Source organism: Passer montanus, unplaced genomic scaffold (genome assembly GCF_014805655.1).
Source record: "Passer montanus isolate IOZ18808 unplaced genomic scaffold, ASM1480565v1 scaffold150, whole genome shotgun sequence".
In the NCBI taxonomy this organism is placed as follows: Eukaryota; Metazoa; Chordata; class Aves; order Passeriformes; family Passeridae; genus Passer; species Passer montanus.
The window spans coordinates 870,151-897,847 of record NW_024362052.1 but is presented as its reverse complement, the minus strand read 5'-3'; the positions used below and the strand labels follow the sequence as shown (position 1 = coordinate 897,847).

The window sequence follows — 27,697 nt, the reverse complement described above, 5'->3', positions numbered from 1 at the left end:
TCATTTTGTGTGTGTCTGTAGGATTTACAGCTGAGCACTTGCATCCTTGAGCCTTTGCCATGCAGGTTGACTCACAGCTGTTCATCAGCTGTAAGGCTCCGAGGAAGTGCAGAGTCCTCTGCCTCCAGCTGCCCCGTCTGTGTTCTTAAAGCCTTAAGAAACTAGACTTTAAATTTCTTTAAAGAGAGAGAACTCCCTCCATGGAATTTCCCATCCCTTTTCTGAGCCTCACAGGTGATGGCACAGTGTGCAGGTGTCCCAGCTGCCAGTATCTCCACATAGCTCCATAATTGGCAGTTCCTGTACAGGTTTCCAATGAGAGCGGTGAGGCAGTGGCACAGGTTAAAGATAAGATTGTGTCTGCAATGCCAGGGAAGCTGAGGCAAAAGCTGGAAAGACAGGGAGAAACTGGAAAGCTGTGCTGCTGGACAATGAGTTCCCTCAGGTGCTTTTCTGTGGAAGAACAGAACTGGACAACCAAGAGCATCTGTGAAACCTTTTAGGTACTTGGGACATAATAAGCTGCTTTCAGCATCTTCTGTGAAGGCTTATTTGGGGTGACAACGACATTTACGGCTGGAGTGGGATATTCAAAGACACTGCAGGCTACTACCCCAACTAGAAGTGGGTAGGTTGATGCCCGTAGGTTGGAAGTGGCTGTTCCACAGTGGCAGAGCTTCTATCCAAATCAAACTTCCCAGGTCCCAAGCAGATACTCTGTCTCGCTAATGGCTCGGATGTTGTTTGTTTTCTCAGGATTTTCAGGTCAGCAGTATGGTGATCTTTGTGCTCAGCTGGGTTTTTGAAGCTGCTTGTTGTCCCGACCCAAGACCCCCTTTGTGCAGATCAGCCTGGGCTTTTGGGACAGCCCCTTCCTCTGTAGAGTGGTATCTGGGTAGAATGGCCTTGTGCATATTTTCCCTGTTATCTTGGACACTCTCATGGTCCATGGACTGTTGGGAAATAGCTTGGGCTTGGAGACATTTGTTGCTCTTGGAATGCTGACTTACAGTGCATTCATGGAAAAAAAAGCAGGAGCCCGAGTTCAACAGCATTCAGTGACAGTTTATAGTTGGAGCTTTTCCTTTATATTTATGCCAGTGGAATTTTGAGAAATGGCTGAAATTCCATGTGGAGAGAAAGAGAGGCTTATTATCCGTGACTAACGCTTGGATACACTTTTAAAATTGGTATTATTTGCTGTTGTGCCACTTAGACTCTTCTGCTACATTAGTTCATTCTGTCGTCTCCTAATTTTGAACAGCCTTTCTCTCACCTTGGACTGCCACTCTCACATCATTCCCACTGCTTTCCTCCTTTGGCAGTTCAGCCCCTGCGGCCACACTCTCAAACTGGGATCCAGAGCCGGGCTAAGCTCGCCTTTGTGTTAGTTAGGGGTTCAATCCCAGATGAAGGCTCTGCATTTTTGGATGACAGGATTGAAAATTGGAACCTTTCTTGCTGCATTTTCATCAACACAATATTTGACTAAGCATTTCTTCTTTGTAGTTCTAAGTCATTAAATTTATTCCTTAGCTTAAGAGGTCCTTTTATGTGTCTAAACTGAACACTTGGGCTGTTTTGCCTCCTTTTGCAGAGGAGAACTGTCTCCTTTTTGTCGTATTTCTAGTCAGACTCACTGTATATTCAGTGGAAAATTCTTCCTAAATCTTCTCCCCTCTCAGGTTCTTCTCCTTTTTATTATTATGCTTTTTCTCGCTGTCTCTGTTAGCTTTCCACCAGACTGGAGGGCTCATTAAAGCAACACTGTGCAGGAAATGGAGAGAGGTGCAAGAATGGAACCCTGCTCGCCAAAGAGGGAAAGTTGGCAGCTCTTCTCTGACAGGAAAATTCCTTGGATTTGAGGAGCAGCTTCATTGAGAGAGTGCTACTGAAGGGGCATGAAACGCTTGGTCAAGCGTCATTCCACAAATAAATGGCATTTTGGATACTCAACACCTTGTGATGAGGTTCCAGCAATAACCTTCCAATTAATTTGAATTAATTTGTATGTGAGAGTTGGAAATTTATGTTTTGTCTGAGTGTTCTCGAGTGTCAGGAGGGAGAAGGTGGGTTCTGGATAGAAGTACTAATTCCCTATGGAAGATGCTTGCAGCAGATCTCACCTCCAATGGTGGACTGCAGGGTTGAACCTTGCCGAAAAAGTCCTTCTCCTTAGTCACAGCTTTTTCAAGAGAAATAGTCCTTGAAAGAATGGTCTTTCAGGTCAGAACAGGAGAATTTATGATTATGACTCTCTGTTATTTTGGACGGGATCGGGATGGGGAAAAGGAGAGGGGAATGATCAAAATATCCTGTGTGGAAACAGCGCGAGTTAGATTCATAACACATCTGTGCGAGGTGCAGGCGAGGCTGGCACACTCGTAGGAATTTGGTGAGGTGGAAAGGGAAAAAAGTGCTTCATTGTGTAAGAGTCTATATGAAAAAAGGAAAGTATAAAGGGGGGTGGATCCATAATGAAAAAAATCTGTGTCGGTTTCTGAGGGCCGGCCTTTGGGCCTTGCAGAAAACTCTTCCCCCCAAAGAATGGCCACAGGAAAGTGTGGATGGGACCCTCTTGTTTGCAAACCAATTCTGTGGTGTGACAGTGAAAATCAACCCTCCTAAGCTGCCTGTTTGCTGGGCTTTTTTCCCTAAAAATAGTGTGATGTCAGTATGTCTAATGTCAGGCGGTGTGGTTTTTCTAAGTGTATCACACTTATCCGTGTAATTATAGACAGAGCTGTGGGTAGATGAGGTTCTGCTCCCTAAGGAATTGTGAGAATTGAGAGCTGGCTTTTACTTCAGGACTGGTTTCCTCCCTCTCAGCCCTTCCAGAAAATGCTTAACTGGGAGACAGCAGAGGCTTTGACTGACTTTCTGTGATTTCACATAATCTGCCTGTGTGTCACTGAATATTATTTTTCAACAAATAATCAGAATTTATTGACCCAGCACAGCTAGCTGGAATATGTTTATGATCGCTCACTTAATGTATTTTTTATTCCTCCAAAAAATATTATTTCATAATCATTAATTCAGCCACTGGCAAGGCATTTGAAGTTCTCTTTGTCTCGGTAATATGGGCTGCAGGAATATTTTCCCACTTTTTTCCCCAGTTTTACACACTCAGTTATTCTTTTTATGTGAGTGACGACTGTGAGTTCTATTCTCCTGTCTCCTTTAGCCATTGGTGTCGCCAGAAGCCATGGGATAGCTGAGTCTTGCCTGTGGTGTTTACATCCTTGGTTTCCTCCTGTGCTGGTGGCCGTGCGAGGGAATCACACTCAGTGTTGAAGAAAAATTTTGCCTTCTATACCCATCAAGAGGTTCATTCAGTTTGGAATGGAACCAGGCCCAGCTGTTCTTTCTGTCCTGTCTTATGTGAGCCTTCTGTGAGATGGGGAAAGAAGTGGCTCAAGGCCCACTAAATTCAGAAATCTCCTTTGATTTCTTTATGTGCAAAACTTCTCTTCCCTCCTCCATTTCTCATTTGGCCTTTTTAGACGTCAGGTGGTTGGACTTGAGACTCTTAAAGGTCCTTTCCAACCTTAACAATTCTATGATGCTGTTTTATTGTAACAGATCACATGTTCACTCCAGCCAGTGACCTCTGGATGGATTATCCAGATTCTGAATCTCCATCACAGACAGGCCAGGGGAGAGCTGCCAAGGCAGCAGGCAGGACCCAGATCCCAGTGTGAACTGGTCCCTAATTTGTTGTGGTAGTGGTCTCTTCTGTCTCTCAGAGATTCAGGAGAACTTGAAGCAAGTCAGTGAGAAGCGTGTTCGTGTCTCTTCCATTTATAGGAAGAAACAGTTAAAGCACCTCTTTGCTTTTTCCACTGTTGCCACCACAGTGTCCTTCAGCATTTTTGTAGTAGCAAAAAAGGTGTTGCTGTGCCCCACCTTGTCCCCACTGGCGTTCTCCCCTTGGATTTTTACAATGTGTTTTCACTGCTGGTCATCACTGGAATGGAAAAGCTCAGCTGCCTCAGCTGCTCGTGGCTCTGCTCTCCAGCAGTTGTTTTGCAGTCACAAGCTCTTTGGCTTCTCCACAGGCAGGAGAAGGCAGGTCTGTCCTGGAAAAGGGCAAAGATTCTTTGCAGAGATTTCCCCTTGCATGGATCATGATGGGAGAACCTTCCCCTTGGCGTGGATCAGAGCAGCAGGCCTCCGACGCGGGGATTTTGCATCGTTTGTGGGACTGGTCCAGCATACACATTTAGGATATTTAGGTGAAGTATTCCACTGTGCATTGGTGGCTTGTACAAGTCCTTCCTCAGCAGTGTCAAGCTCCACCCCTCATTCCCAGGGGCTGGGGAGGATGGTGTGGGTGTGCTGTGCGAGCAAGGACAGCTCCCTGCTACGAATAATCCCCTTCGGAGGGAGCCGGGCTCCGTCCCGCTGTTGTGTCTGGACAGTGTAGCAGGCTTTGCTGACTTCTAGAGGCTTAGGGCAGATCAAGTGGTGAGCAGAGGGTAATTGCTGTTGACAGTGGGCAGTGGGCTGCTTGCTGAGCCCTTGCAAAAGGCTATAGCTGGGCCTGCAGAGGATCACCAGCCGGGCTGTGTCCTCTTGCATGGTTCCTGTGGCAGTAAAAGGTCCCACGTGTTTAGGAACACATTCCTTACACAGCTTTTAAAAACAAGCAGCTGGGTGTAAACACAGCTTTCCCTTTATCCCAAAGAAATGAGCAACCCACGGAGTAGTTAGTGCCCTCACTGTGGAAACAGCTCCCATTTGCCCCAGTCTCTGCCGCTGAAAATTCACTTACTGTCTTTTCCCTGGAAGCTGTGGCTGCCCCATCCCTGGAAGTGTCCAAGCCAGGCTGGATGGGGCTTGGAGCAACCTGGTCTAGTAGAAGATGTTCCTGCTCGTGGCCAGGAGGTGGAAGGAGGTGGGCTTCAAGCTCCCTTCCAACCCAAATCATTCCATGGGTCTGTCAAATAGGAAGCTTGACTCCTGCTGTGCTTTCAGACAGCTGGCAGAAGCTGGGTCAGATGCCAAGGAGTAAGGAGTGAGAGAATTTTAAGGCCTTGCTAGAATGACTTTGTTCATGAGCACTGAGGGGACAGCATCTCTGCCAAAGCAACTTCCTCGAGCATTGGAAGCTCACAGTAGTGTTCTGGTGCTGAAAATACCTGCTTAAAGAGTTTAGACCCTGGAGTTTCCTGTGAAGCCTGTTGGGATCTCAGGAAAGCTGCCCAAAAATGCAGACAGCTCAGGCCATCCAGCATTTTTTCTTCCAGTAAGTTCTGAATTAGCAGATAAATTATGAATGCAACCTGTGCTTTCAGAATGTAATGGGTATCCCCCTTTCTGGATTGCTGTATCCTTTTACAGTGCATTATTCCCGTTAGGAGTCCAAGGATGCTTTAAGGGTGCTCCTTTGTGAAGTAAAAATTATTTTTGGGTTGATGTAACGGTACATGAAGGCACGAGTGCTTTTAAGGTTGTCAGTGCAGAGCTCTCTCGAGTTCCTGGGCAAGAGTCTGACTGAAAAGTCATGGATTTGATGCTCTTAAGAGCTGGAAACTTTGGGAGTAAAGCCTGGCCACTCTGAGCTGTAAAATCAAGCCCTCCCATACCCAAGCTGGGTTTGGTTCCAGCACCCCAGTAGCCCAGGTGTGCACCTCAGCAGTGGGCCAGGCTGCTCATTGTTGCTGACTTACTTTTTCTCATCTGCAAACCAAATTTCAGAGCCTCTACAGATACTCTTTCCCTACTTTTGACATTGATACAGGTGATGATTTTGCAAATTGGGACTTTAGTTCCTTTTTATTTTTCACCTTTTATCGCAGCTGTGTTTAAAGGGCACCACTGATATTGAATTGAAGAACTTGGTGTGGTGTAAGGTGAAAAAGGGATGGTTTTGCATGGTTTATTGTGTTTGATATGTGAGCCACAGGCTTCCACATGTCCTCTGTTTGTCTGTAAGCACCAGCAGCAGGTGTAGCTCAGGTCTCCTAAAATGCCAGACTGAAACGCTCTAAGTCTTCCTCACATGTCCAAAAAAATCCTGGCCTTTACCCAACAGAAGGTTCTCCAGGGATTAAAGTAGAAAAATTCAGTTTATTACTATTAAAGTCTCTGAGCTACATGTGTAAGTTGCTAAACTGAAGGAAGAATGACACCTTGTAATAATGTCTTGGTAAAAGACCTGGAATTGTCAAGAGACTGTTTTTAATACATTTTCATACTTCCAAATTCAGGGTCAAAGCCAGACTCCAGCCCTACCCATAATTAAGTTTTTTGAATAATGACATGTAGTAAATATATATTTTTAACCTGTTCTAAAAAAAATTCCACAAACAAAACTAACCACAAAATCACCTGTACCTCCCAAATAACATTATGATGAAATCCTTGCTATGTATATAGAGAGAGACAAATAATTAAAGAAAAGAGCAATGAGGGGATGTCTTGCTACTAGGAAAGCAGGAATTCCAGGAGCCATGGTTTGCAGTTCCAGGATAACTAGCTATTGGCTAAGTTGGCTGTTAGGGCTAAAGCCCAGCTAAAAATAAGGTGCAGAGCAGATGAGCCAGGGCAAGGCCGGGCAAGACCCAAGGCCATGTTAAGCCAGCATGGAGCTGTGAGGGTAATATCTCTAATTCCAAACAAGCTCAGTTTGATCCTGAGCTTTATTCCTCTTCTTCTGATTGTGTGTTAGAGCCTCATAGCGACAGTTCCATCCCTACTAAACTTCCACAGATCCCAAAGCCCCTTCACCACAAATCAGGTGAGTGCAGAGCTGCTGCAGGCTGTCCAGGGAGTGTGTCAGGCGTGTCCTCCAGCACTAGGAGCTCTGGAACTGGCTGGCATTCCTCTTTGCTGTTTGTTTCTGGTCATGGGATGGAAAAAGAACAGTTAATAGTTGACCTAAATTCGGGCCTGGTTAATTATAGTTTCCTTCAGTTCTGGCTTTGTTCTCTGTGTGTTCGCTGCCAGGTAAGGATAACCTGCAGTCCTAGAAAGCTTCATGCCAGGGAGGGAAGTGATGACAAGAAAATTACAGGGTAAAATTCCAGCCTTTTCTATTGGAAAAGTTTATCCTGAGTTGGCTCTAAACATAATTCAAATACACAGAGGATTATGCATTTCTACGTGGCTCCCCGAGTGTGCGGCTGGCATCGAGCCCTGGTGCAAATGAGGGCTAGGAGCTGGTTTTGCTGATGGTGCGTGGAAAGGAAGAGCTTCTCCTGATGTCAGCACAAAGAATATAGTGCAGGAAATCTTCCATCCTTCCCAGAATCACCCTGCAGCTGGAACTGCTCAGGTACCAGAGAAGCACATATTTCATGGAGGCAGTCGGCACTCCAGAATGTTTCCTTTGCTCTTTTAAGTGTAAGAACAAAGTAGGATGGGGTCTGTGTTTGTGGCCCATGGAGTTCATGCATTTTGTGACTAATCCTGCAGCCTGGGGATTCAGCCCTTCCTTTAATCCCTGTTTGTTTGTCATTCTGCCAGTCACTGTCACTCCAAAGGTCCCACTGGAAGAGAACATAAACAGAGGTAATTCTTCAAGCTTAGTCATCTCAGGAGGTCTGTGTGTGAAGTCACAAGAACAGCTTCTCTCCCTTTCCTTCATTCCTTAGTGTGGTGAAACTTTCTGAAAGTGGAGCTGTGTCTGAACTTGGTTGCTGGCATTTTTATTTCCATTAGGAAATGCTTTAGTGTCTTTCCTGCTAACACCTCCTCTGGCACCGAGACACCTTTACGAGAGGTGACACCAGCACCAAACCTTCTGTGCCACATCCCAAGTCTCTCAGGTGCAGCAACACTTCCATCCTCATGTGGTGGAGCACATCCAGGTGATGGGTGAACAGTCAGACCCAATCGTCAGAAGGGTTTTTGTAACCTGACTCTGACGTGCGGGCTGCTCTGAGTTTTTCTGGTTTGGTTTTTGTTAGTGCCCAAGTGGTTTCTTCCACCTGCCCTGAGGGAAATGTTAAATCCAAGGTTCTCTTTTGTGTAACTGCACTGTGTTTCTGCAGCAGCGGAGCTGGCTTGCTTTGTGTTATCAAAAGTTCATAGATAATATTTATTTATTGTGAAATATCCCAGAGAGACACTCTGCAGGGGCTTCTGGAAGCACTTCATGGATATTGCCTTGAACATACAGGGAAACATCAAGTAAAGCTGTGTATTTTTATGGCCAGCTGGCTCAATTGGGGTTGCTGCAGAGACAGGCTCTTCCCTCATCCCCCAAAAACAAACAAGCAGAAGTTTTGGCAGCTGTTAAGCAAACAACAAACTCTCCTACAGAGACAGTGACAGCATTAAGGATCCAAATTGTGGAGTCAAGATGGCAGGTCCCAATGTCAGTGCTCCACATGGGAAGGGAGTTTGGGACAGGGACCATAGGACAGGGCACATTCTTTTCATGCCACAAAAGTGTTGTGGTAGTGGTAGAAAGTCATTTGGCGCTTCTGGAGTAAAAGGCAATTTCAGGCAATTCTTCAAGAAAAGATAAGGGAGAATGTGTAACTTGCCAGGGTTTTGTTTTTTAAGGACCTAATAAATCAAAGCACACGAGATGCAGCACATCCCAGAACCTAATGAGAACATCCTGTCATCGTATCTGCGCCCTGACGACCTGGGTGGTTTCTGTTGCTGATCCCTCACAACCAGGCAGTGCCACAGAAATGTTGCATGTACACAGTTTGTGTGGAAATCGCTGGGAATTACGCTGGAACTGTTTGGAATGTGCATTTGAACTAAATGATTCTTTTTTCTTCGCTGGTTTTTCAAAAGGCACACTTCAAAATAAGGCTCAGGAGGCGGTGACAAGATGGACTGGCCTAGTTTCCTTACTTTGGGAATAGCAGAGTGGAACTTTTTAGTAGCTGCAGAACACGTCTGTCCCTGTGGACATTTTGTACATTAACACACTCTTTGGAAAGGGACTTAGATTGATCTCAGTGGGTTCCACACTGGTTTCTCATTAGTTTCATTTTGAATTAGTGAAGGTGTGGATCCCCCCGAGATACTTTTCCTTGCTGTCTATTCAGCAAAATGCTAAATTAGGCAATTGGGCTAGTGAACCTATGGGAGGAACATGATAGATAGATAGATAGATAGATAGATAGATAGATAGATAGATAGATACATAGATAGATAGATAGAAGGAAGGTGTACATACATACATATTTAAGGAATGCTTCTATCACTAGCACAGAATTGAGCCCGTGTATTTTACAATATAAAATAAGATTATAAGAATCTCCCATGTGAGTGATGCTGAGGGTTCTCTTTAGGTACACAGGAGGGCTGGTTTAGGAGGGTTTAGGAGAGTTGGTTGATAACAGTGTTGATGAAATTAGATTTGGGCAGATCACAGTTTTATTTAATGGCAGGGAAAGAGCTGTAGTTCCATTATTTTACAGTCACACTGTAGGACAAACACCTGCTGTAATCCAGAATAGCCATTTCTCTTGGCACAAGAGCATGGGCTGATCTATTCCTACAGGAAAGGTTGGGATGTAAATGGTGCAGGCAACTAGCAAATTAAAACAGGAAGAGGTAACAAACCAGCTAATTCCAGAATGAGATTAGGATGGATTAGTCTGTCTAGCTCAAATCCCCAAACAGCCAGACTGGTTCTGTGTGTTTCTCCACCATTGCCCCATGTGTTATTTTTCTTCCAAGTAACAAGTGATCAGACAAGAGGAAATGGCCTCAAGATGTGCCAGGAAAGGTTCAGGGTGGACATTAGGGAAAATTTCTTACAGAAAGGGTTGTCCAGCCCTGTCACATGCTGCGCAGGGCAGCAATGGATTTCCTATCCCTAGAGGGATTTAAAAGCTGTGTGGATGTGGCACTTGGGGACATGTCAACAGGTGCAGACTGCATCCTCTGAAACAGCAGTGGGCAGTGCCTGTAACCTGGGATTGAGCCTGGCTGTTTGCTCTGAAGTCATTGAAGTGCTGCATTATGGAAAGCAGACCAGAGAACAGATAAACCCCTCGTGTGACAGGGTGTTTTTTGGGCTGGGCACTGCAAGCTATGGGAAGTTGGCACCATGGGCACCGCAATGTGACAGTGTTCCAGCTGGGTTTCCCTTGGATGCTGTGCTCGGCAGCTGTGCCAGCTAGAGTGGTTTTTGGAATTGGAGTGGGTGTATGATTTTCCCGCTGTTGTGCTGTCCTGGGGTTGGCATACTTGAGAGTGCCTGAAGACACAGGAAGGGCCGGTTTGTGGACTTACAGCCTTGGCAATCATGAATTCCAGCACAGAGGAGAAGAGCTGGAAGTTTGCTGTCCTAGGGGAAAGTGCCCTGATACAGCATGAGTGGAAAGCAGGAGTGTTCTCTGCTCTCCATCCACTGCATGCTGGTTGCTCTGGCTGGCTTTGTAGAGCAGGGAGACCCCAGTATGTTTTTGGGAAGAGTGGGGGAACAGAGGTGCTCCTGACTCGCAGGGATACAGGAACCATAGCACGCAGCTCAGTGTGTGCACCACAACACCTCACTGATGTTCATTGCTCAGAGATTGTTGGAGTACTGATGTGGATTTGGGAGGAGCCATGTATCCTACAGCTGTGAGGTTTTACCTGTCAAAAATCCCTGGGCATGTTTTGTTTTACTGCCTTGGATTTTCTGTGTGGAGTAAGAACCATGATCAATTACAGACCCATGTGGTTGAATGAATTTTTTTATTGGTTTTCTGGTAATTTCTCCCAGCCCTACACCAGAAGAATAATTTCTTCAGGGTTCCTGATGTATTTTTTCCAGAGAAGTGGAGACTCTGCAGGCAAGGACTTTTCTGAAATGGAACTGGAATTCCATTGGTCATATAGTGGAATCACAGAATGGATTTGGTTGGAAGAGACCTTAAAGAGCACCCATTTCCAACCCCCTGCCAGGGGCAGGGACACCTTCCACTAGACCAGGTCCCTCTAAGCCCCATGCAGCCTGTCCTTGAGCAGTTCCAGGAATGAGGACCCCACTGATGGCAGACTGTCCTTGCAGAGTCCCTCCTCGCTGGCCTCGGAGCACTGGCTTCCCTGCACGGGCACCTTGAGCAGCAGCTGAACGAGACCCTGCGGCGCCGCCGCCACGCGGGGGACAACGACCACAACATCGAGGTGCTGCTGGGCGTGGACGACTCTGTTGTGCGATTCCATGGCAAAGAGCACGTCCAAAACTACCTCCTCACCCTCATGAACATCGTGAGTATCGTCTGGGAGCTGGAATGGCTGGTGGAAGCTCCTGTAGCAGCACCAGGTTTGGGAAAAACAGCAATGGGATCATTCTGACTGCTGCTGGAGAAGGTTTTCTGGTTTTAATATGTTCCTTTAATTAATCTTTTTCACAGTAGTTTCCTTCCTAGGGAAATGCACAGGTATTTCTAATAATGTGGAAATAGTTAAAAATAGTAAGGGAAAAAAGTAAACTTGATCCATTTCTGGTAATTCTGAGCTTCTCCCCAACACAGTTCTGGAGAAAAACTGATCAAAGCATAAATATCTAGAGGAAAAGGGGTTTTAAACCTTCAGTGGCTCTCTGACAGAGCAGACCTTCTGGTAATACCAGTAGATCTGTCTCAGAAACTGTGGCATCATAAGGTTTTCCAGGAAATAAAAACAGTCTCTTAAGGATGAGGATGAGGGACTAATTATTCCCATAATGATTCCCGTTAATAATGATTTTATGGATGTAGGAATGATTCTTATATGTTTTACACTCTTTTATTCCTGGAATTATTTTTAAATGATTCCTTGGCTTTTCAGAGCTTCTAAATTTGAGAACTTAGAATCTGAGAGGAAAAGAAATGATTCCTGTATGAATTTAACCCAACCAATGTGCTGTTTTCTGGCACATCACTCAGAGAATCATCTTTTTCCCACATACGCCGTGGAACATCAACACTAAATCTCCATTAGACATGATTGCAGAATATTGTCCTTTTGGTTTTGAAACCTTTTCAGTGAGCAGCAGGGTTGGTCCATGGCCCAGACCACTTCCATGTTTTTCACACGCCTGCGGCTCCATCTGCTGGGAGCGGCTGTGGGGCCAAAGGCAGAGCGAGCTGACACTGCTGCCCAGAGCCATCCAGAGAACGGCATAAAATGGGGATTAGGGGAAATCTTGAAGACTTGAAGCTTAAGGTCAACTCCCGGGTCCTTTTCGTCTCCAGAGAAGTCATTCCTGTGTCCAGAACACTCCCATGTTGTCTATTGGCACAAGGAAAGTTGTGAGCACTTATCCTGGCCCAGCTCTTTGTCGGAGCAATGCTCTTTCATTGGGAAAAATGGGAAGAAAATAAGAGAGGAATACCTGACCTTTGGGATGATTGCTTCACAGGACAGACAGCCTGAGCTCTGTGCTCATTCTCTGTCCCACTGCCCTGCTGACACTGCTCTCAGCCTGAGGGATTTCAGGTTTAAACCATGGGCTGAAATCCTACTGCCAGGGCCCACATTCTGGACAGCTCCCAGTGACCTTTTTCCCTGAGGGGAAGTTCTGTTTAGCCTGACTGAAAAACAAAACAACCCTCTAACTCCTGCTCAAACCCACCAGCCTCTGAACAGGGGTGTTTATTTCTCACCAGTTGCCCATAATATAATATTTATTTTGTTTTTAGGGGAATGAGGAGCTTCATTGAGGACTTGCAGATGTTTCACACGCTGGTGCCAGGACATTTCTCACCTTCCCAGACACAGGGAAGGGCCTCAAGAAGGACAACTTTTGGCCCATCTGCATAATTCTGTTTTTCTAACTTCCCTTCCACAAAGCCTCTTTTTAGTACAGAAATGACCACAGAATTCTAACTGATCTTGAAAAAGTAGGACAGCAATATAAGTTGCTCCAAAAAAAAAATACTCTTCAAAACAAGAAGCACTGGAAGTACTCCAGGCCAGGTTGGACAAGGCTTGGAGCAGCCTGGTCTAGTGGAAGGCGTTCCTGCCCATGGCAGAGGGGTGGAATGAGATGAGCTTTAAGGTGCCTTCCAGCCCAAACCAGTCTGGGATTCTGTGATTTGCAGGGTTTGTACTTGAAGTCTTTCCCCCAGTCTCCTTTTCTTTGAGCTCTGATCCATGAAACATGAGAGGAGGCTTGACATGTGCTTCCCAAAATTCCATGTGAAGGAGGTATGTGATGACAGGAAGTGAATCTACACTTTCCACTGAGCAGAAATGATCTCAGACTTGAATCCTCTTCTGGAGACTGTAGTGGTACAAGCACTTGAAAAACATCTCCATGGCCTTGGAAGTTCCCTTGGTACCATCAGTGGGTTGTTTTGTTGGTTTTTTTTTTCTTTTAAATTTTTCCTCCTTTTTTTCCTCAGGTGAACGAAATTTACCACGACGAGTCCCTGGGAGTCCACATCAACGTCGTGCTGGTCCGAATGATCATGTTGGGCTACGCCAAGGTGAGCGAGCCGCTCCTCCACCCTCATCCCCTGGGCAGAAAATCCCAGCTGTGCTGAAGTGGCCGCTGCAGGAGGCGCTGCTGTAACGTGTGGCTCTCTCAGTCCATCAGCCTAATCGAAAGGGGGAACCCCTCGCGCAGCCTGGAGAACGTGTGCCGCTGGGCCTATCAGCAGCAGAAGTCGGACCCCAGCCACGCCGAGCACCACGACCATGCCATCTTCTTAACCAGGCAAGATTTTGGGCCCGCTGGTATGCAAGGTAATGCAGCTGACCTGGAGCAGAGCTCTGGGCTCGGTGTTTCTTGGCTGGCGTCTGCCAGAAAAGAGGAAAAATTGGGAATTGCATTGTGAGCTCCCTGCCTTGTTCATTCCGCAAGCTTTTTCAAAAGCAAGGAGACCTTGCCATGGGTCCTTGCCATTTACATCCAACCACAGATTGAATTTCTATCTGAGAGTTGTAAATAAATACTTCTTAACTCTCTTCAAACTCCTGTATGTGTAGGGATCACTGGGAGCCTCAATGCACTTGGCATTCCACTCCCCTTTATTTTATTGCATCTTTCACCACGGATTTTCATTTATTGACATCCCAGCCACTCCAACACCTGCATCCATCCTTTGGTCTCAGGGAACTAATGATAGTGGGCAGGAACTCCCAAAATTTGGGATGTGTCAGAGCAGGCACTGGTCAGGATGAGGAGCCAGGCAGGCTGCCCTGGCCTTAAGCAATGTTAGCGTTTCATGAGGAATTTTACTGGGGGTTCTCATTTAAAATCCATGTGCTGAGCACAAGACTCAGCCCTGGTGTCTCTCTGTAGGATATGCTCCTGTGACGGGCATGTGCCACCCGGTCCGGAGCTGCACCCTCAACCACGAGGACGGGTTTTCGTCAGCCTTTGTTGTTGCTCATGAGACTGGGCACGTGTAAGTACCACTTTGGCCATCAGATCATGCCAAAATGCTGTCCTGCACCTCCTGCTTGCTCCAAGGGTGTTGGATTTAATGGCTCAATGGAAGCTGTCCTGGTTTTATTTGCAACCCCCTGGGAATGCAGTAGTGGTTGAAGCAATGGAGAGACAAGTGGGGGAGAAAAAGAAGGAGAGGCAGGGTGAACTTGTTTTCTCTGGGGTGAGGGAAAGGTCAGGAAGGAACCAGACAGGGAGGTCCAGGCAGTTGAGGCAGGAGCTGGTTTGAGTGTCCTTCACTGCCTTCTCTTCAACCGCCTGTGCTGCTGGGTCAGATTTGGTACCTCTTCCATAGCTTTTTCCTTACAGTTGTTTTTGCAGTAGCTCTGAGGGGAGTTCTTTGTTACAGGCTGGGCATGGAGCACGATGGGCAAGGGAACAGATGTGGGGACGAGACGGCAATGGGCAGTGTCATGGCCCCCTTGGTGCAGGCCGCCTTCCACCGCTACCACTGGTCCCGCTGCAGCGGCCAGGAGCTCAGGAGATACATCCAGTAAGGCCTCCCCGGTGCAGCCAGGCTCTGATCCTTCCTTTTTCAGACCCTCTTTCCCTTCAAATCTCTGTCAGAAAAGCTCTGACCCATGAAGGCTGTGTCTTCACACGGGGCTGGTCCCTAGCCCATCTGCTCAGAATGAAAAGCCTATGGATAGACCCCTCTAACTCCAGCGGGATTTGGAATTGGCCTCAGATTGTCACAGAATCCCAGATGGTTTGGGTTGGAAGGGACCTTAAAGCTCATCACATTCCAAAAACCCTACCATGGACAGGGACCACGTTGCTCCAAGCAAGCCCTGCCCAACCTGGGCTTGGACAGTTCCAGGGATGGGGCAGGAATTAGGAATGTACATCTTCTCATGGTATTTTTTTCTGTGTCTCTTTCCATAGCTCTTATGACTGTCTTCTCGACGACCCCTTTGAGCATGACTGGCCCAAGCTTCCTGAGCTGCCAGGCATCAACTATTCCATGGATGAGCAGTGCCGTTTCGACTTCGGCGTGGGCTACAGGATGTGCACAGCAGTACGTCCAGACACCCAGGCAGAGGCACACAGCAAGGGGCTGTGGCCTGATGGGACAGCTGCAGTGCCACAATCATTGGAGAGAAGTTAATGGAGGATTTAGAGGGATCTGTAAAGAGGAGAGGGATATTTATGGGGGAAACTCAGTCCTCTGGGTCCTGTGGAATAATGGGAAAATGAGTGGCAGCATGGTTCATGTTGCACAGATGGATGAGAGCAATCCCAAGAAAGGAAAGGAAAGAAAAACCTCATTTTTGCCCCATTTCTGAGTGTCTTCTTTCCTCTTTTCACTAGTCCAGGGCTGGGGGATGCAGGGAATAAGAACTGCCCTGAAGATTCCAGGCTCATTGGGGTGTGTGAGGTGGAATCTACGGAGTGGGTTGGATCCCAATCCAAAAAGTATAAATAAAACAAAAGATACGAATAAATTATAAACAAAATACAAAAGTATTTGCTTATCCAAAAAATATAAACCATCTGCTGTTCTGCCTTTGGTCTCTTTGTGGTTTTCAGTTCCGAACCTTTGATCCTTGCAAGCAGCTGTGGTGCAGCCATCCCGATAACCCCTACTTCTGCAAGACCAAGAAGGGGCCTCCCCTCGACGGCACGGAGTGTGCCCCAGGAAAAGTGAGTCTCTGTTTGGCTTGGCAAAAACACCAACAGTTACCTGCACCTGGGCTGAGGGGCACAGAGGGGAGCGGGGAATTGCCTGGCATTCCTGGGTGAAGCAAGAACATGGGGGAGGCAGGAGCTGTGCTTTCCCACTGGGGGATTCTGGGAACTGTACAAGGTTTGCAACATCACATTTCATTTAGGGCATAGAGATTCCAGCTGAGGTGCCGCCTGTTCTGTGGCCTCTTTGTTAGGGTTTTTGGGTTCTGTCTCATCTGCACAGTTTCCATCAAGTGCCTTTAGGAGTCCAGGGAAGCAGATTATGCTGCTGCTGTGGGATGGCTTCTCAGAACTCACTGTCCAGACACCCTGTGGCAAATGTTTGTGTAGACTGAGGATTAGTGCCCGACTTTTCCCTTTAATATCCCCATTAGTGAGTGTCCTGCTGCCAATCCATTTTCAATTATAAAATTATAGTCGGATACCTAGGTGTTTTTAGCAAATTCCCTTTATTTTGAAATACAGGAGAGCCATTTGTACAATCTGAATGAGCCCCATGTAGCAGCTGTACAGTTCTTATGCATTTGATCTGGGGATTGTGTCTGTTCTCACCTGTTTCCTGCCCCAATTCCCTCAGTGGTGCTACAAGGGTCACTGCATGTGGAAGAACACCAACCAGCTGAAGCAGGATGGACACTGGGGACCCTGGACCAAGTTTGGCTCCTGCTCACGGACCTGTGGGACTGGGGTTCGCTTCCGCACGCGCCAGTGCAACAACCCAATGTAGGTGTGGGAGCTGCCTGGTCCTCAGAGGGGCCACTTGAAATGGCTTTTGGGTTTGGGGTGGACATTCTGTTCCAGCCCCTCAAAATGGGATCATTTTTGGAGAATCCAAGAGTTCCATAGAATTACAGAGTCCCAGCCCGGTCTGGGTTGGCAGGGACCTTAAAGCCCATCCCATTCCACCCCCTGCCATGGGCAGGGACACCTTGCACTATCCCAGGCTGCTCCAGGCCCTGTCCAGCCTGGCCTTGGACACTTCCAGGGATCCAGGGGCAGCCACAGCTTCTGTGGGCACCCTGTGACAGGGCCTCATGCCCCTCAGGGAACAATTTCTCCCTGATGAAAATGCTTGGAATGTTTTCTTCTCACAGGCCCATCAACGGAGGTGACGACTGCGCCGGGGTCAATTTTGAGTTCCAGCTGTGCAGCACCGAGGAGTGTCCGAAGCACTTTGAGGACTTCAGGGCACAGCAGTGCCAGCAGCGCAATTCCCACTTCGAGTTCCAGGGCAGCCGGCACCACTGGCTGCCCTACGAGCACCCTGACCGTGCGTCCTGCTCTGGGCCTTTAGTGACACTCAAAAGGGTTTGAAGCCATTCCCCTTGGCCTGGATATCTCAGGGGCAGGCCCAGAACTCCCAGAAAAGCCAATAAGTTGGTTCCCTCCCCATCCATCTGTCTGCTTTGTCTGAAAATCAATAGTTTTGCCTTAAATCCAGACTTTAATACCCCAATTCCCTGCTCTGACTCAAATTTTTTAATTTCAGCCCCAAACAATCCTTTTTTATCTTGTCGCTAAAATTGACAGTTTTGACCCTAAATTAACACATGATATGTAAAAAATAGCAGACTTGCCCTAAATCCCTGATTTTAACCTGCATTTTCCCTACTCTGACCCAAATTTGCCCTTTTTTCTGCCAAAGTTCCAGTTTTTCCCCCAAACATGCCCCTTTATCCCTAAAGTTGATATTTTTGCTCCAAAGTTGCAGAATTATGTTTCAAAATCACAAGTCTTGCCCTAAAATCCCCTGTTCCCCCCAGGCCCCCAGTGTAGCCCTAAAATTCGCTTTTATGACTTCAAATTGATGTTTAGCCCTAAAATGGATACTTTTTACCCCAAATGGCCACATGGTGTCTCAAAAACACCAGCTTTGCCCTAAATCCCCAGGTTTCTGCCCAAACATCCCCATTTTCCCTCCAAAATTCCCCAGAATCCACGTGTTCCTTCCCAAACCACCCCATTCCACTGCTCTGCCCCCATCCTCACCCCCAAACCTGCCTGTCCCTTCTCGCTCCTCGCTCCGTCGGTGGGATAGTTGTGTGGAACACACCTGGATCACTGTCCTCCATGCAGCCCTTTCTTTTCCCTGGCTCCACAGCTCCCAAGAGATGTCACCTGTACTGCCAGTCCCGAGAAACAGGAGACGTGGCTCATATGAAGCAGCCGGTGCACGATGGGACTCGCTGCTCCTACAGGGATCCCTACAGCATCTGTGTCCGTGGGGAATGCGTGGTGAGTGGCACCTGCTCCGGGGACACTCCGGGGACAGCTCGTGGGAGCAGCTCACGGGCAGAGAGAGAGACTTTGCAGATGTCTCTGAATTCCCTGTTTGCAGCATTGTGTTCCTCTGAGTCCTTGAGATTTAAGTTAAATTAGAGAACAGCACAGACCTGTTCCAGGGAAATGCTCCGCTTGTCTTCCACTCATTGTTTCTTATTATAGAATGCCAGACTGGTTTGGGCAGAAAGGGACCTTAAAGACCATCAGTTCCACCCCCCTGCCATTTCCTTCCACTATCCCACGTTGTTCCAAGCCCCATCCAACCTGGCCTTGAACACTTCCAGGGACAGGGCAGCCACAGCTTCCCTGAGCAGCCTGTGCCAGGGGCTCAGCACCGTTATAGGAAAGAATTCCCTCCTAATATCCAGTCTCACCCTTTTTTTCTGCAGAAAGTGGGCTGTGACAAGGAAATTGGCTCCAGCAAGGCGGAGGACCAGTGCGGGGTGTGCGGCGGGGACGACTCCCACTGCCGGACCGTGAAGGGGACCTACACCCGCACTCCCAAAAAGCTCGGTAGGAATAACAGCTGCCTGCAGCTGGCTGGAGCTCCTGCTGCTGCCTCTGGGGTCTGTGTGACACTCTCAGACACGAGATAAATAATGGGTGTAACACCATCCCATGGGGCCCATCTCTGAGGGCCCATGCTCAGGATGAGCTGCTGTCCATCGGCCCCTGATTGTGGATGGATATGGGAGTGATGGAGGTGTTCTGGGAATGCTGATATATTTTTCCTAGCCTGGGTAACCTGGTCATTAAGAAGGCTAATTGACCTCTTTCTACAGGGAAACATGTAAGCAAGAGGTGCTCGAGGTTTGAGAATGCAGTTTCTGCAAATACCCAACTTAAAATCCTGCCCAGAGTGTCTGACTTCTGTGGACTGGTCATCTTTCCCAGATGCGTCCAAATCCGCTGTGAATGCATTTGTCTGTGATGTAATTTACATCTTTTGCTTGTAAAGAGCATGTGGGTGACACCCAGTAAGTGGAATGACCAGACTTGGCTCTCAGGACACTAATTCCAGGTGTTCTGTTTAAGGGAAGACCAGAGGAGCCTTTCCCTTAACCAGGGGAGCTCACAGTGTTTCCCTTTCTGGGGCAAAGGAGGCTCAAAACATTCTGGGCAAGTGCAAGGTTTGTAGGGAGAGAGGCATCCCTGGGAGTGGCAGTTCCTATCTTCCTGTAGACATGAACAGGTAATGCCAAACCAGGCAAACACTTGATGTTCCCTGTGCTCTAAAGGCAATGGAGCAAAAGATTGGAAATGCTGTTGGGCACAGGCACTGCTCAGCCAGGACTGTGATCTTCCCTATTCCCAGCTCTTCTGTTCCTTCACTTGGATTTTCTCAGGAGCTGTGTATGTCAGGGGCAGGACAGACTGCCAGTACATCCAGTAGTCCCAGAATCCAGTGATTTTGCTTAATTGAATCTGCAGTTGTTAAAAAGAAAATAACAGGAATATGAAAATACCGTGCACTCAGAGAACTTAGGGGGCTCTTGATTAAATCTTGATCTGTGACCCATCCCTAGAAGGGATTCCAGTCTTCCTAAGGGCAGTGCTTCCTTCATTTTACACTAATTACCTGTGATTTGCACTGGCAAATAATTGAAATTGAAACTAAGAACATTTTTATTTGGGAACAGCTTTTTACTTTCACTGCAGACATGACCATTTGAAAGGGCAGTCAGTAAGTTCCAATCCAACAACCTGGCTGAGGACTGATTTGGGAAAGTAGTGAGAAAGACTTGTGCTCGTGCTGAGGAACACAGGAAACATCTCTGTGCCTGAACTGTTGATAGATCCTGCTCTGAGCAGCACGGCCATAAATATTAAACTGATCCCAGGTGGGAAGTGGCAAATCCATCTGAAGTGGTGTCCCTTCCCTCCCTGGAAGAGAAGAGCCCAGGGAGGGCCTGTCCCACCTGTTACAAACAGATTGGCTCCATATTTCCCTGCTCATCCGTGACTGCTGGATGCCCTCTCCTGCCAGCAGAGCTGGGTGTGCCCTGTGCTCCTGACCATGGCTGTTCCTTTCTCTCTCCCTGCTGCCTCCCTGACCCTGCACCTGCCAAAGGGTACCTTAAGATGTTTGATATCCCTCCTGGGGCTCGACATGTGTTCATCCAAGAAGACGAGGCCTCTCCTCACTTTCTGGGTAAGTGTTTTTCTGCTCAAGTTTGAGAACAAGCATGGGGTACTCATGCCAGGGAACCTGAGGGATGAGAGAATCCACTGAAGGGGCTGGGTAAATGTGGGCTTGCCTGGTCAGGGCTTAGTCTTGCAGTCCTACAGCTCAGCAAACAAACATTGCTCACTTGAATTCTCCAAAATGTAAAACTGACCCAAATTTGCACTAATCAAAGATTGTGATGACTCACATCGAAGTGGGAACTGCCAGGGTGAATTTAATTCGGCATCTTTTAATTATTCCTCTGGTGCATTGCAAAAAGCTGCACAGAAGAACAATGGGTGTTGGAACTGAATGACCTTTAAGGTCCCTTCCAATCCAAACAGTTCTGTGATTCCAGCTTCTAATGAAGTGGCTTCTAATTGAAGCATCATCATTGCCATCATCATAGTCCCCACTGTACCTGGCTGTTGAGGTATGCTGTGGAAGCCCGACCCCAGGCAGTTCCTCAGCTCTTCACTTACAGATTTTAGCATCTGGGACATCCTAACCTGTGTGCACAGAGCAAAGTAAAATGTGATGAAAATCTGTAATTTTCATAATCTGATGGAAACACCCCTCTGCGTGCCACCCCGATTGCTGCCAGCGCGGGCAAGGCACGACAGGCTGTGCTCTCACTCCTCCCAGCAATCAAGAACCAGGCTACAGGACACTATATCCTGAATGGGAAAGGGGAGCAGGCCAGATCCCGGTCCTTCATCGACCTGGGCGTGCAGTGGGAGTACAGCATCGAGGACAACACGGAGACGCTGCACACGGACGGGCCCCTGCACGACGCCGTGGTGGTGCTGGTGGGTGACGCGTTAGGGACCGTCCCAGAGCCACACCTTGGTGTCTGTACTCAGCAGAGGAGTCAGCACCAGTGCTGGGTTTACGTTTGCTTGCTCCTAGATCATTCCTCGGGAGAACGACACCAGATCCAGCCTGACCTACAGATACATCATCCACGAGGATTCGGTGCCGACCATCCACAGCAACAACGTGCTGCGGGAGGACACGGACACCTTCGAGTGGGCCTTGAAGAGCTGGTCCCAGTGCTCCAAACCCTGCGGTGGAGGTGAGCCAGGGATGAGGCACCTGTGATGGGACAAATTGCCAAAACACTGCGGAAAGGGAATGATTTAGGTTCCTGGCTTCCCTTTTTTAACAGCGGTTTGTTATTTTAGGGCTCGGGCTTAAAATACCTGAAGTGCATGATTGTTCCCAGGTGTCACACTTCCAGCCTAGGAAAAAAAAGGCTTCTTTCGGTGTTTAAATTCAGACTCCAAAGCTACTTTGGATGCCCAAACTCAGGCATTGATACTCCTGAGCAGTCCCTGTACTCGTGGTCTGTCCACGGTTCTTGGTCAAATAATGGGGAATGCAAATTCGAAAATACCTGTCCTGTATACCCATTCACTAGGCCAGAAAACCCTATTTAAGCCAAATATTCTAACAAGGACCTGATTCTTCTGATTCCTCTGACACGTTTCCCAGGGTTCCAGTACACCAAGTACGGGTGCCGCAGGAAGGGCAACAACAAGATGGTTCATCGAAGCTTCTGCGAAGGCAGCAAAAAGCCAAAGCCCATCCGCAGGATGTGCAACCTGCAGGAGTGCACAGAGCCCCTGTGAGTGCAGCTGGGCACGGAGAGCAGGGATGGTTCCTTTGCACAGGGTAGCCCCAGCCAGATGGGGTGGGATGAATTTGAGGGCATGCTGACAGCTTGCCTGTTCCTGAATATGGCGGGGAGTTTCTACCTGTCTAAGCATGGATACTAACCTGATTGGGTGGTTGTAATATATATATATATATATATATATATATATATATAAAAAATCATGGAATAGATGGGGTTGGGAGCCACCTTAAAGCTCATCTCTTTCCAGCCCCCTGCTGTGGGAAGGGAGTTTTTCCACTAGATGAGCTGGCTCCAGGGGTGAGGCAGCCACAGCAGGACAAAAAGGTTAACACTTGACGGTGTGTGACTCCATTTCCCTTCCCAGCTGGGCAGCAGATGAGTGGGAGCACTGCACCAAAACGTGTGGGAATTCTGGCTACCAGCTGCGCACGGTGCGCTGCATCCAGCCCCTCGCGGACGGCACCAACCGCTCCGTGCCCGCCAAGCTCTGCGGCGGGGATCGCCCCGAAAGCCGGCGCTCCTGCAACCGGGCGCCGTGCCCCGCGCCCTGGAAAGCCGGGCCCTGGTCCCAGGTGGGCAGCGGGGGGTGGTGGCAGCACCAGCCTGTCCCAGAAGCCGGCCCGTGGGAATTGCTGCCAAGTGCCGTGGCACGGTATGCCCTGACTGTGCCCTCTGTGTCCCGCAGTGCTCGGTGACGTGCGGGGAGGGGACGGAGAGCCGGCAGGTGCTGTGCCGCGCTGGGGACCACTGCGAGGGCGAGCGGCCGCAGTCCGTCAGGGCCTGTAAACTCGCTCCCTGTGATGGTAAGAGAATAGCTGGAATGGCTGCAGTGGGGGGCATGATTCCTCCCTGGAGAGCACCCTGCTGGCACAGGGGTCACACACAGAGTGCAGCTTTTCTCTCGTGTTCAGCAGCCTCAGGATGTCACAGCTCCACACACCAGGGTCTGTCCTCTACGAGTGCTCAGACAGGGTTTAACCACACTGGCCCGAGTCATGTTGGCACAGACTGGAGCTGGAGCTGAAGGTTCATTCAAAACAAACCCTGCTTGACCTCTAAATCCCAGGGTAAATTCTGCAAGCTGCCAAGTGAGGGAATAAAAATACATAAACGTGGAACCAAGAGCATTATTGAGGTTCCTGGGAATCCATTACATTGTTTTCATAGAAATTTGCTCAGGTTTTCAAGCTTTTTATGAAGCAATGCATTTCTTCCTTTGGATTATTCCCTCTGTAGGATTTGGGGTTTATTGGGGCTTTAACTCCCTCGTGGTGGCCCTGGCACTGTTCAGGAGCTGGTAGGAAAAGCAGTAAACCTGCTGGAACTGGAGAAGCATAACCCCAAATCTCCACGCTGTGGGAGGGGTTGTGGAATCTAAAGCAGCACAAATGGATACTCCAAAATGAACCATGAGAGGACAGGACCAAAAAGGGGTCACTGTCACTATGGGGAGGCAGAAGGAATTGTACCTCTAGGCCAGAATTCCACACTGAGCCTGGGATGCAGTGCCTCATGGAGCACAGCTATGCCCATGCAGAGCTGCTGCTTTGACACCAGGTTTGTCAGGAGCCCAGCAAGGCTTCTGAGGAAGCTCAGCAGGATCAGGACAAGGACATGTCTATAGTTCATAGAATTTGCTATTTATAACCCTTATCCCCCAGCCCCAGTGGTGTCCTTGTGGAGTATTTTACTGAGTTCCTTGGAACTGAGCTGATTCTCACCCGCTCTGAGCTCAGGCTCCAGTTGATGTTTTAAAGCAGGAGAAGGAGGTGCCTGGATGCGCTTCCAGCCCATGGTGAGGCTGCCCCTGTGTCCAGGTGAGGACATCTTTCCCTGCAGAAAGCTGATTTTGGTTCAAAGCTTCCAGAAGAGCCTCTGGAAGTTCTTTTTCCTGAGGATGAAAATCCCCACCTTCAGGGCACAGGGCACCTCAGGTGTGACCCACTGTTACAGCTTTTCATCAGTGCTGCAATTCCCTTTGGTCCCTGAAAAACACCAAACTTAGTCTGAACAAAACTTCCTCTGACTCTAACATTTTATTTTAAGGTGTCTCTGAGGGCTATTGCTTGGGATTTAATTTCTGGAAGGGATGATTGCCTTGGCTTTAATGCTGCTGATGGATGATGTCCTCTCAGGCTGGAATTTGGGGGAAGGGATTTGGGGTGGGTAGGACGTACCCAGTGTGTGTGGGAGCTCTGGGAGGTTGGCACTGGGAATTGCTATCTGTGCTCCTCTGAAAACACAATGTGCCAACATTTCCCAAGTGCCCATCAGTGGGTTCCCATCCCCGGGACATTTGTTTTACAGATGAGCCCTGCCTGGGAGACAAGTCCATCTTCTGCCAGATGGAAGTGCTGGCGCGGTACTGCTCCATCCCTGGCTACCACAGGCTGTGCTGCGAGTCCTGCGGCCGGCGAAGCAGCAGCTTCCCGGCACCCGGAGGGGCTGGCACCGAGGGGGTTGCGGCACTGGATGCGGGCAGCCTGCCGAGGGCTCCAACGGCGCCCGCGGTGCCCGCCGGGGCTCGGCCGCTGCCCGGGAGCAGCTCTCCAAGTCGGCTGCCTTGGGAAGCACAGCAGGCCGAGCGGCGCACGCCGCCATCCAGCCCCGAGCCCAGAGGTGCCAGCAGCGTTCCGCACTGGAGAGCTCCCGCGGCTGGCAAGACTTCACGGCTGTTGGCTTTGCTGCAGCAGGCCCCTGCCAACAGCAGCAGCCTCAGCTCTGGCAGTGCCCCGGCGCTGGCTCTGCCTCTGGTGGCAGCGGGGGCTCCTGCGCCAGCCAGGACCTCCGGGAAGGGCGAGGGGCCCGAAGGGAAGCGATGGCCTCCGAGGGCCGCCCCTGTGGAACGATGAGCGGGAAGGCTCGTGCAGGACAGCCACGGCAAGGGGCTGTTTGGCACTCTGTGTGACTCCCTGACCTCCGGACACCGCGGAGCGCGCTGCGTGCCCCGGGCAGGGCACTGCAGGGCACAGCTCGTCCCCTGTAAATACAAAGGACAAGAAGTGCTGGTTCACTTTCTGGTGCTCCCGGCCTCCTCCCACCCCTCCTTCCCAGGCCGGCTGGGACACGCAGAGGAAACACTACGGGAACCTTCCTGGCAGTGAGTGGGAGTTGCTGAGGGCTCCGTCCAGCTCTGGGCCCAAAAGTTAGCCCTCACCTCAGCAGCCCCGTGGTTTTGGGCTCTGAACACCCGCATTGCAGGAAATGCCCCACTGCAGGCAGGACCAGGCATGGACACTCAACAAAACACTTGTCCCAGCCCGAATGAACCCTCAGGACTCGTGTCTCCCTGGAAACAGACGTTGCACGAGCACCACTGCAGCTGTTGGGTAAATGCAGGAAAGTGGCATTATTGTAAGAGTTTTGTGCTGTCCCACAACTGTTTTCCTGTATTGTTCCAGTGCCAGGTGCCGGCCATCAAGTTCTGCCATTCCAAGGGCTGGTGTTTAAAGCAGTTTCAAGGTGGATTTCAAGGTGTGAGAGATATAAATATTTCCAGCGTGGATCAGCTCCAAACCTCCCCGCCTGTGGCGCATCCGACTGCAAGAATTAATTTATGTCCATCCCCACCTTGTCCCAGCCCAGCTGGCCGCGCAGTCCCCGGCACGGCGCTGTAAAGTACTTGTGTATAGGAGTGAGAACTGCAGATATTTATTAAAAGTGGGTTTCTTGACAGTATTTTGTGTACTAAATATTTACGCTGAGGGCAGGTGACTTCCTTTTGGCAAGCTTGAATCTGGAGATGGAATTGGAGGCTGTGTCACATGGATATTGGAGCTGCTCAACTGCTGTAGAGAAATTGTTGATCTTATCCTTTTAAAAAGGGTTTTTATCACAGGTCTCTCATTTCTCAATGGTCACCGAAGTTCCATGTGCAATTCTGCTCCCCTGTAAGAAGTCTCCAGGATGGAGCCCTTTAATGCTGTGAGGGGATCGGGGCCCCAAAGATCCAACTCTGGCACTATCCTGGGGGTCCCTGGGGGGAAGTGAGGGTGGCACTGGCCATCAGCAGAGGGCTCAGACGTGACAATAAAACAAACCTTGGCCACCCCGAGGCTTTGGCTGCTTTGGGTCACGTGGCAGTGTCTGTTTTTGGCATTTTTGTTTCCTCTTTTTTTAGCCATTTCCATCCCAGGCAGGACCTTCCCCGACTGGAAATAAAGATTAAATATTTCAGCGGAGTTTTTAAAAGCGGCAGTTTTGCCACTGGAGACTGCGACGCGCGGGGACATTGAGGGAGGGGATGGGATCTCAGCTGGCAGCTGAGCTGCTCCTTACCGGTGGCAGGGAAAAGCCGCTGTGGAAACTCCCGAGTCCCGAAGGCAGCCGGGGCGGGAAGCGCTGGAGGCAGCGCTGGGAACGGCCGCGCTCCGGGCCCCGGCAGCGGACACCGGCACCGGGACCGGCGGGGGCACGGCCCGCGCGGGGTCGCGCTGCAGCGCGCTCCGTGTCCGCCGGAGGGCGCCCGGCGGGATCCGGGCCCGATCACGGTACCGGTACCGGTACCGATCCGGAACCGATACCGATCCGGAACCGATATCGATACCGATCCGGGCCCGATAGCGATCCCGGTACAGACACCGATCCGAGCCCGATACGGCCCCGAGCCTCCCGATGGGGGGAGAAAACACAGCCGGGGAACCCCCCGGCAGACCCCAGCAGGAGGCGAACGCCCCATCCCGGCTCCGGCTGGGAGCTCCATCAGCCGCTTTTGGCCCGCCTCGTCCCGCCATCGGAGCAGGAGGGCATTGAGGCCAGGCTGGGCCGTGCCCGGTCCCCAGCCCTGTCCCAACCCCGATCGGGCCGAGACCCGATACCCGCGGGGAAGAGGCGGCAGCGCCCCGCGAGCGGGCGCGGGCAGCGCTCGGTCCCACAGCCCCGGCCCCGCTCCCGCCGCACCGCTCCGGGCCCCGAGCGTTGCCCGCCGGGAGCGGCCCCGGAACCGGGGTGCGGGTCCTCTGTCCCCCTATATCTGTCCCCTGTCACGTCACTCTGGACCATGATTTTTTTTGGTGTTATTTTTGTGTCGAACAACAACAGTCCTCCTCCTCCCTGACCGCCCCCCCCCTTCGCTCTCGGGAGCGCGCATCGGGAGCGCCCCCGCACCCCGGGCCCCGCCGCTCCCGCCCCCGTGCCGCCCCGAGCCTCCCGACGGGGAGAGTCGGCCCCGCTCGGGGCTCCCGGCAGACCGCAGCGACGCTCGGCCCCCCGGCCCCGGTCGCGGTCCCGCCGCAGCGCCCCGTGCACGGTGCGGTCCCCACGGTCAGCCCCCGACAGGGCTGGCCCCCAGTCCCGGAGCGCGCTCTCGGCCCGGGGCTCCCCGCTCCACCCCGAGGGCCCAGCTCGGCCCGGCTCCCCCGCCCCTGCCCGGGGCCGCCAGCGGGACCGGGGCCGGGAGGAGCCGCTCCGGGCGGGCTCCCCCGGCACCTTCCTCTCCTGGCTCTCCGCCTGCTGCGTTTTCCCCGTGCCCATTGCCTGCTACTTGGAATAGGTGAGAGCTGTCCGACCGCTGGGCGCATCCACATGCCCGGCAGCCAGGGAGCTGCCCGTGGCTGGCAGAGGCACCCGAGCTGGC

General features: G+C 50.2%; 1 protein-coding gene across 2 annotated transcripts in view; it reads left to right on the top strand.

The window, feature by feature from the left end:
* The window catches only part of ADAMTS3 (ADAM metallopeptidase with thrombospondin type 1 motif 3), a 63,387-nt gene extending 37,590 nt beyond the window's left edge, over positions 1 to 25,797 (top strand). For both annotated transcript variants that reach the window (XM_039701976.1, XM_039701975.1), the window contains 18 exons: positions 10,976 to 11,175; positions 13,296 to 13,379; positions 13,482 to 13,638; positions 14,198 to 14,303; positions 14,694 to 14,837; positions 15,230 to 15,362; positions 15,875 to 15,988; positions 16,611 to 16,756; positions 17,128 to 17,303; positions 18,135 to 18,268; positions 18,706 to 18,829; positions 20,388 to 20,468; positions 21,129 to 21,292; positions 21,393 to 21,558; positions 21,978 to 22,110; positions 22,487 to 22,694; positions 22,808 to 22,925; positions 24,430 to 25,797. In XM_039701976.1, the coding sequence (XP_039557910.1) occupies positions 10,976 to 11,175; positions 13,296 to 13,379; positions 13,482 to 13,638; positions 14,198 to 14,303; positions 14,694 to 14,837; positions 15,230 to 15,362; positions 15,875 to 15,988; positions 16,611 to 16,756; positions 17,128 to 17,303; positions 18,135 to 18,268; positions 18,706 to 18,829; positions 20,388 to 20,468; positions 21,129 to 21,292; positions 21,393 to 21,558; positions 21,978 to 22,110; positions 22,487 to 22,694; positions 22,808 to 22,925; positions 24,430 to 24,974 (2,933 nt within the window). In that variant the 3' untranslated portion in view covers positions 24,975 to 25,797. The remainder of the gene's footprint in view (positions 1 to 10,975; positions 11,176 to 13,295; positions 13,380 to 13,481; positions 13,639 to 14,197; positions 14,304 to 14,693; positions 14,838 to 15,229; positions 15,363 to 15,874; positions 15,989 to 16,610; positions 16,757 to 17,127; positions 17,304 to 18,134; positions 18,269 to 18,705; positions 18,830 to 20,387; positions 20,469 to 21,128; positions 21,293 to 21,392; positions 21,559 to 21,977; positions 22,111 to 22,486; positions 22,695 to 22,807; positions 22,926 to 24,429) is intronic.
* The last annotated feature ends 1,900 nt before the right edge of the window (positions 25,798 to 27,697 follow it).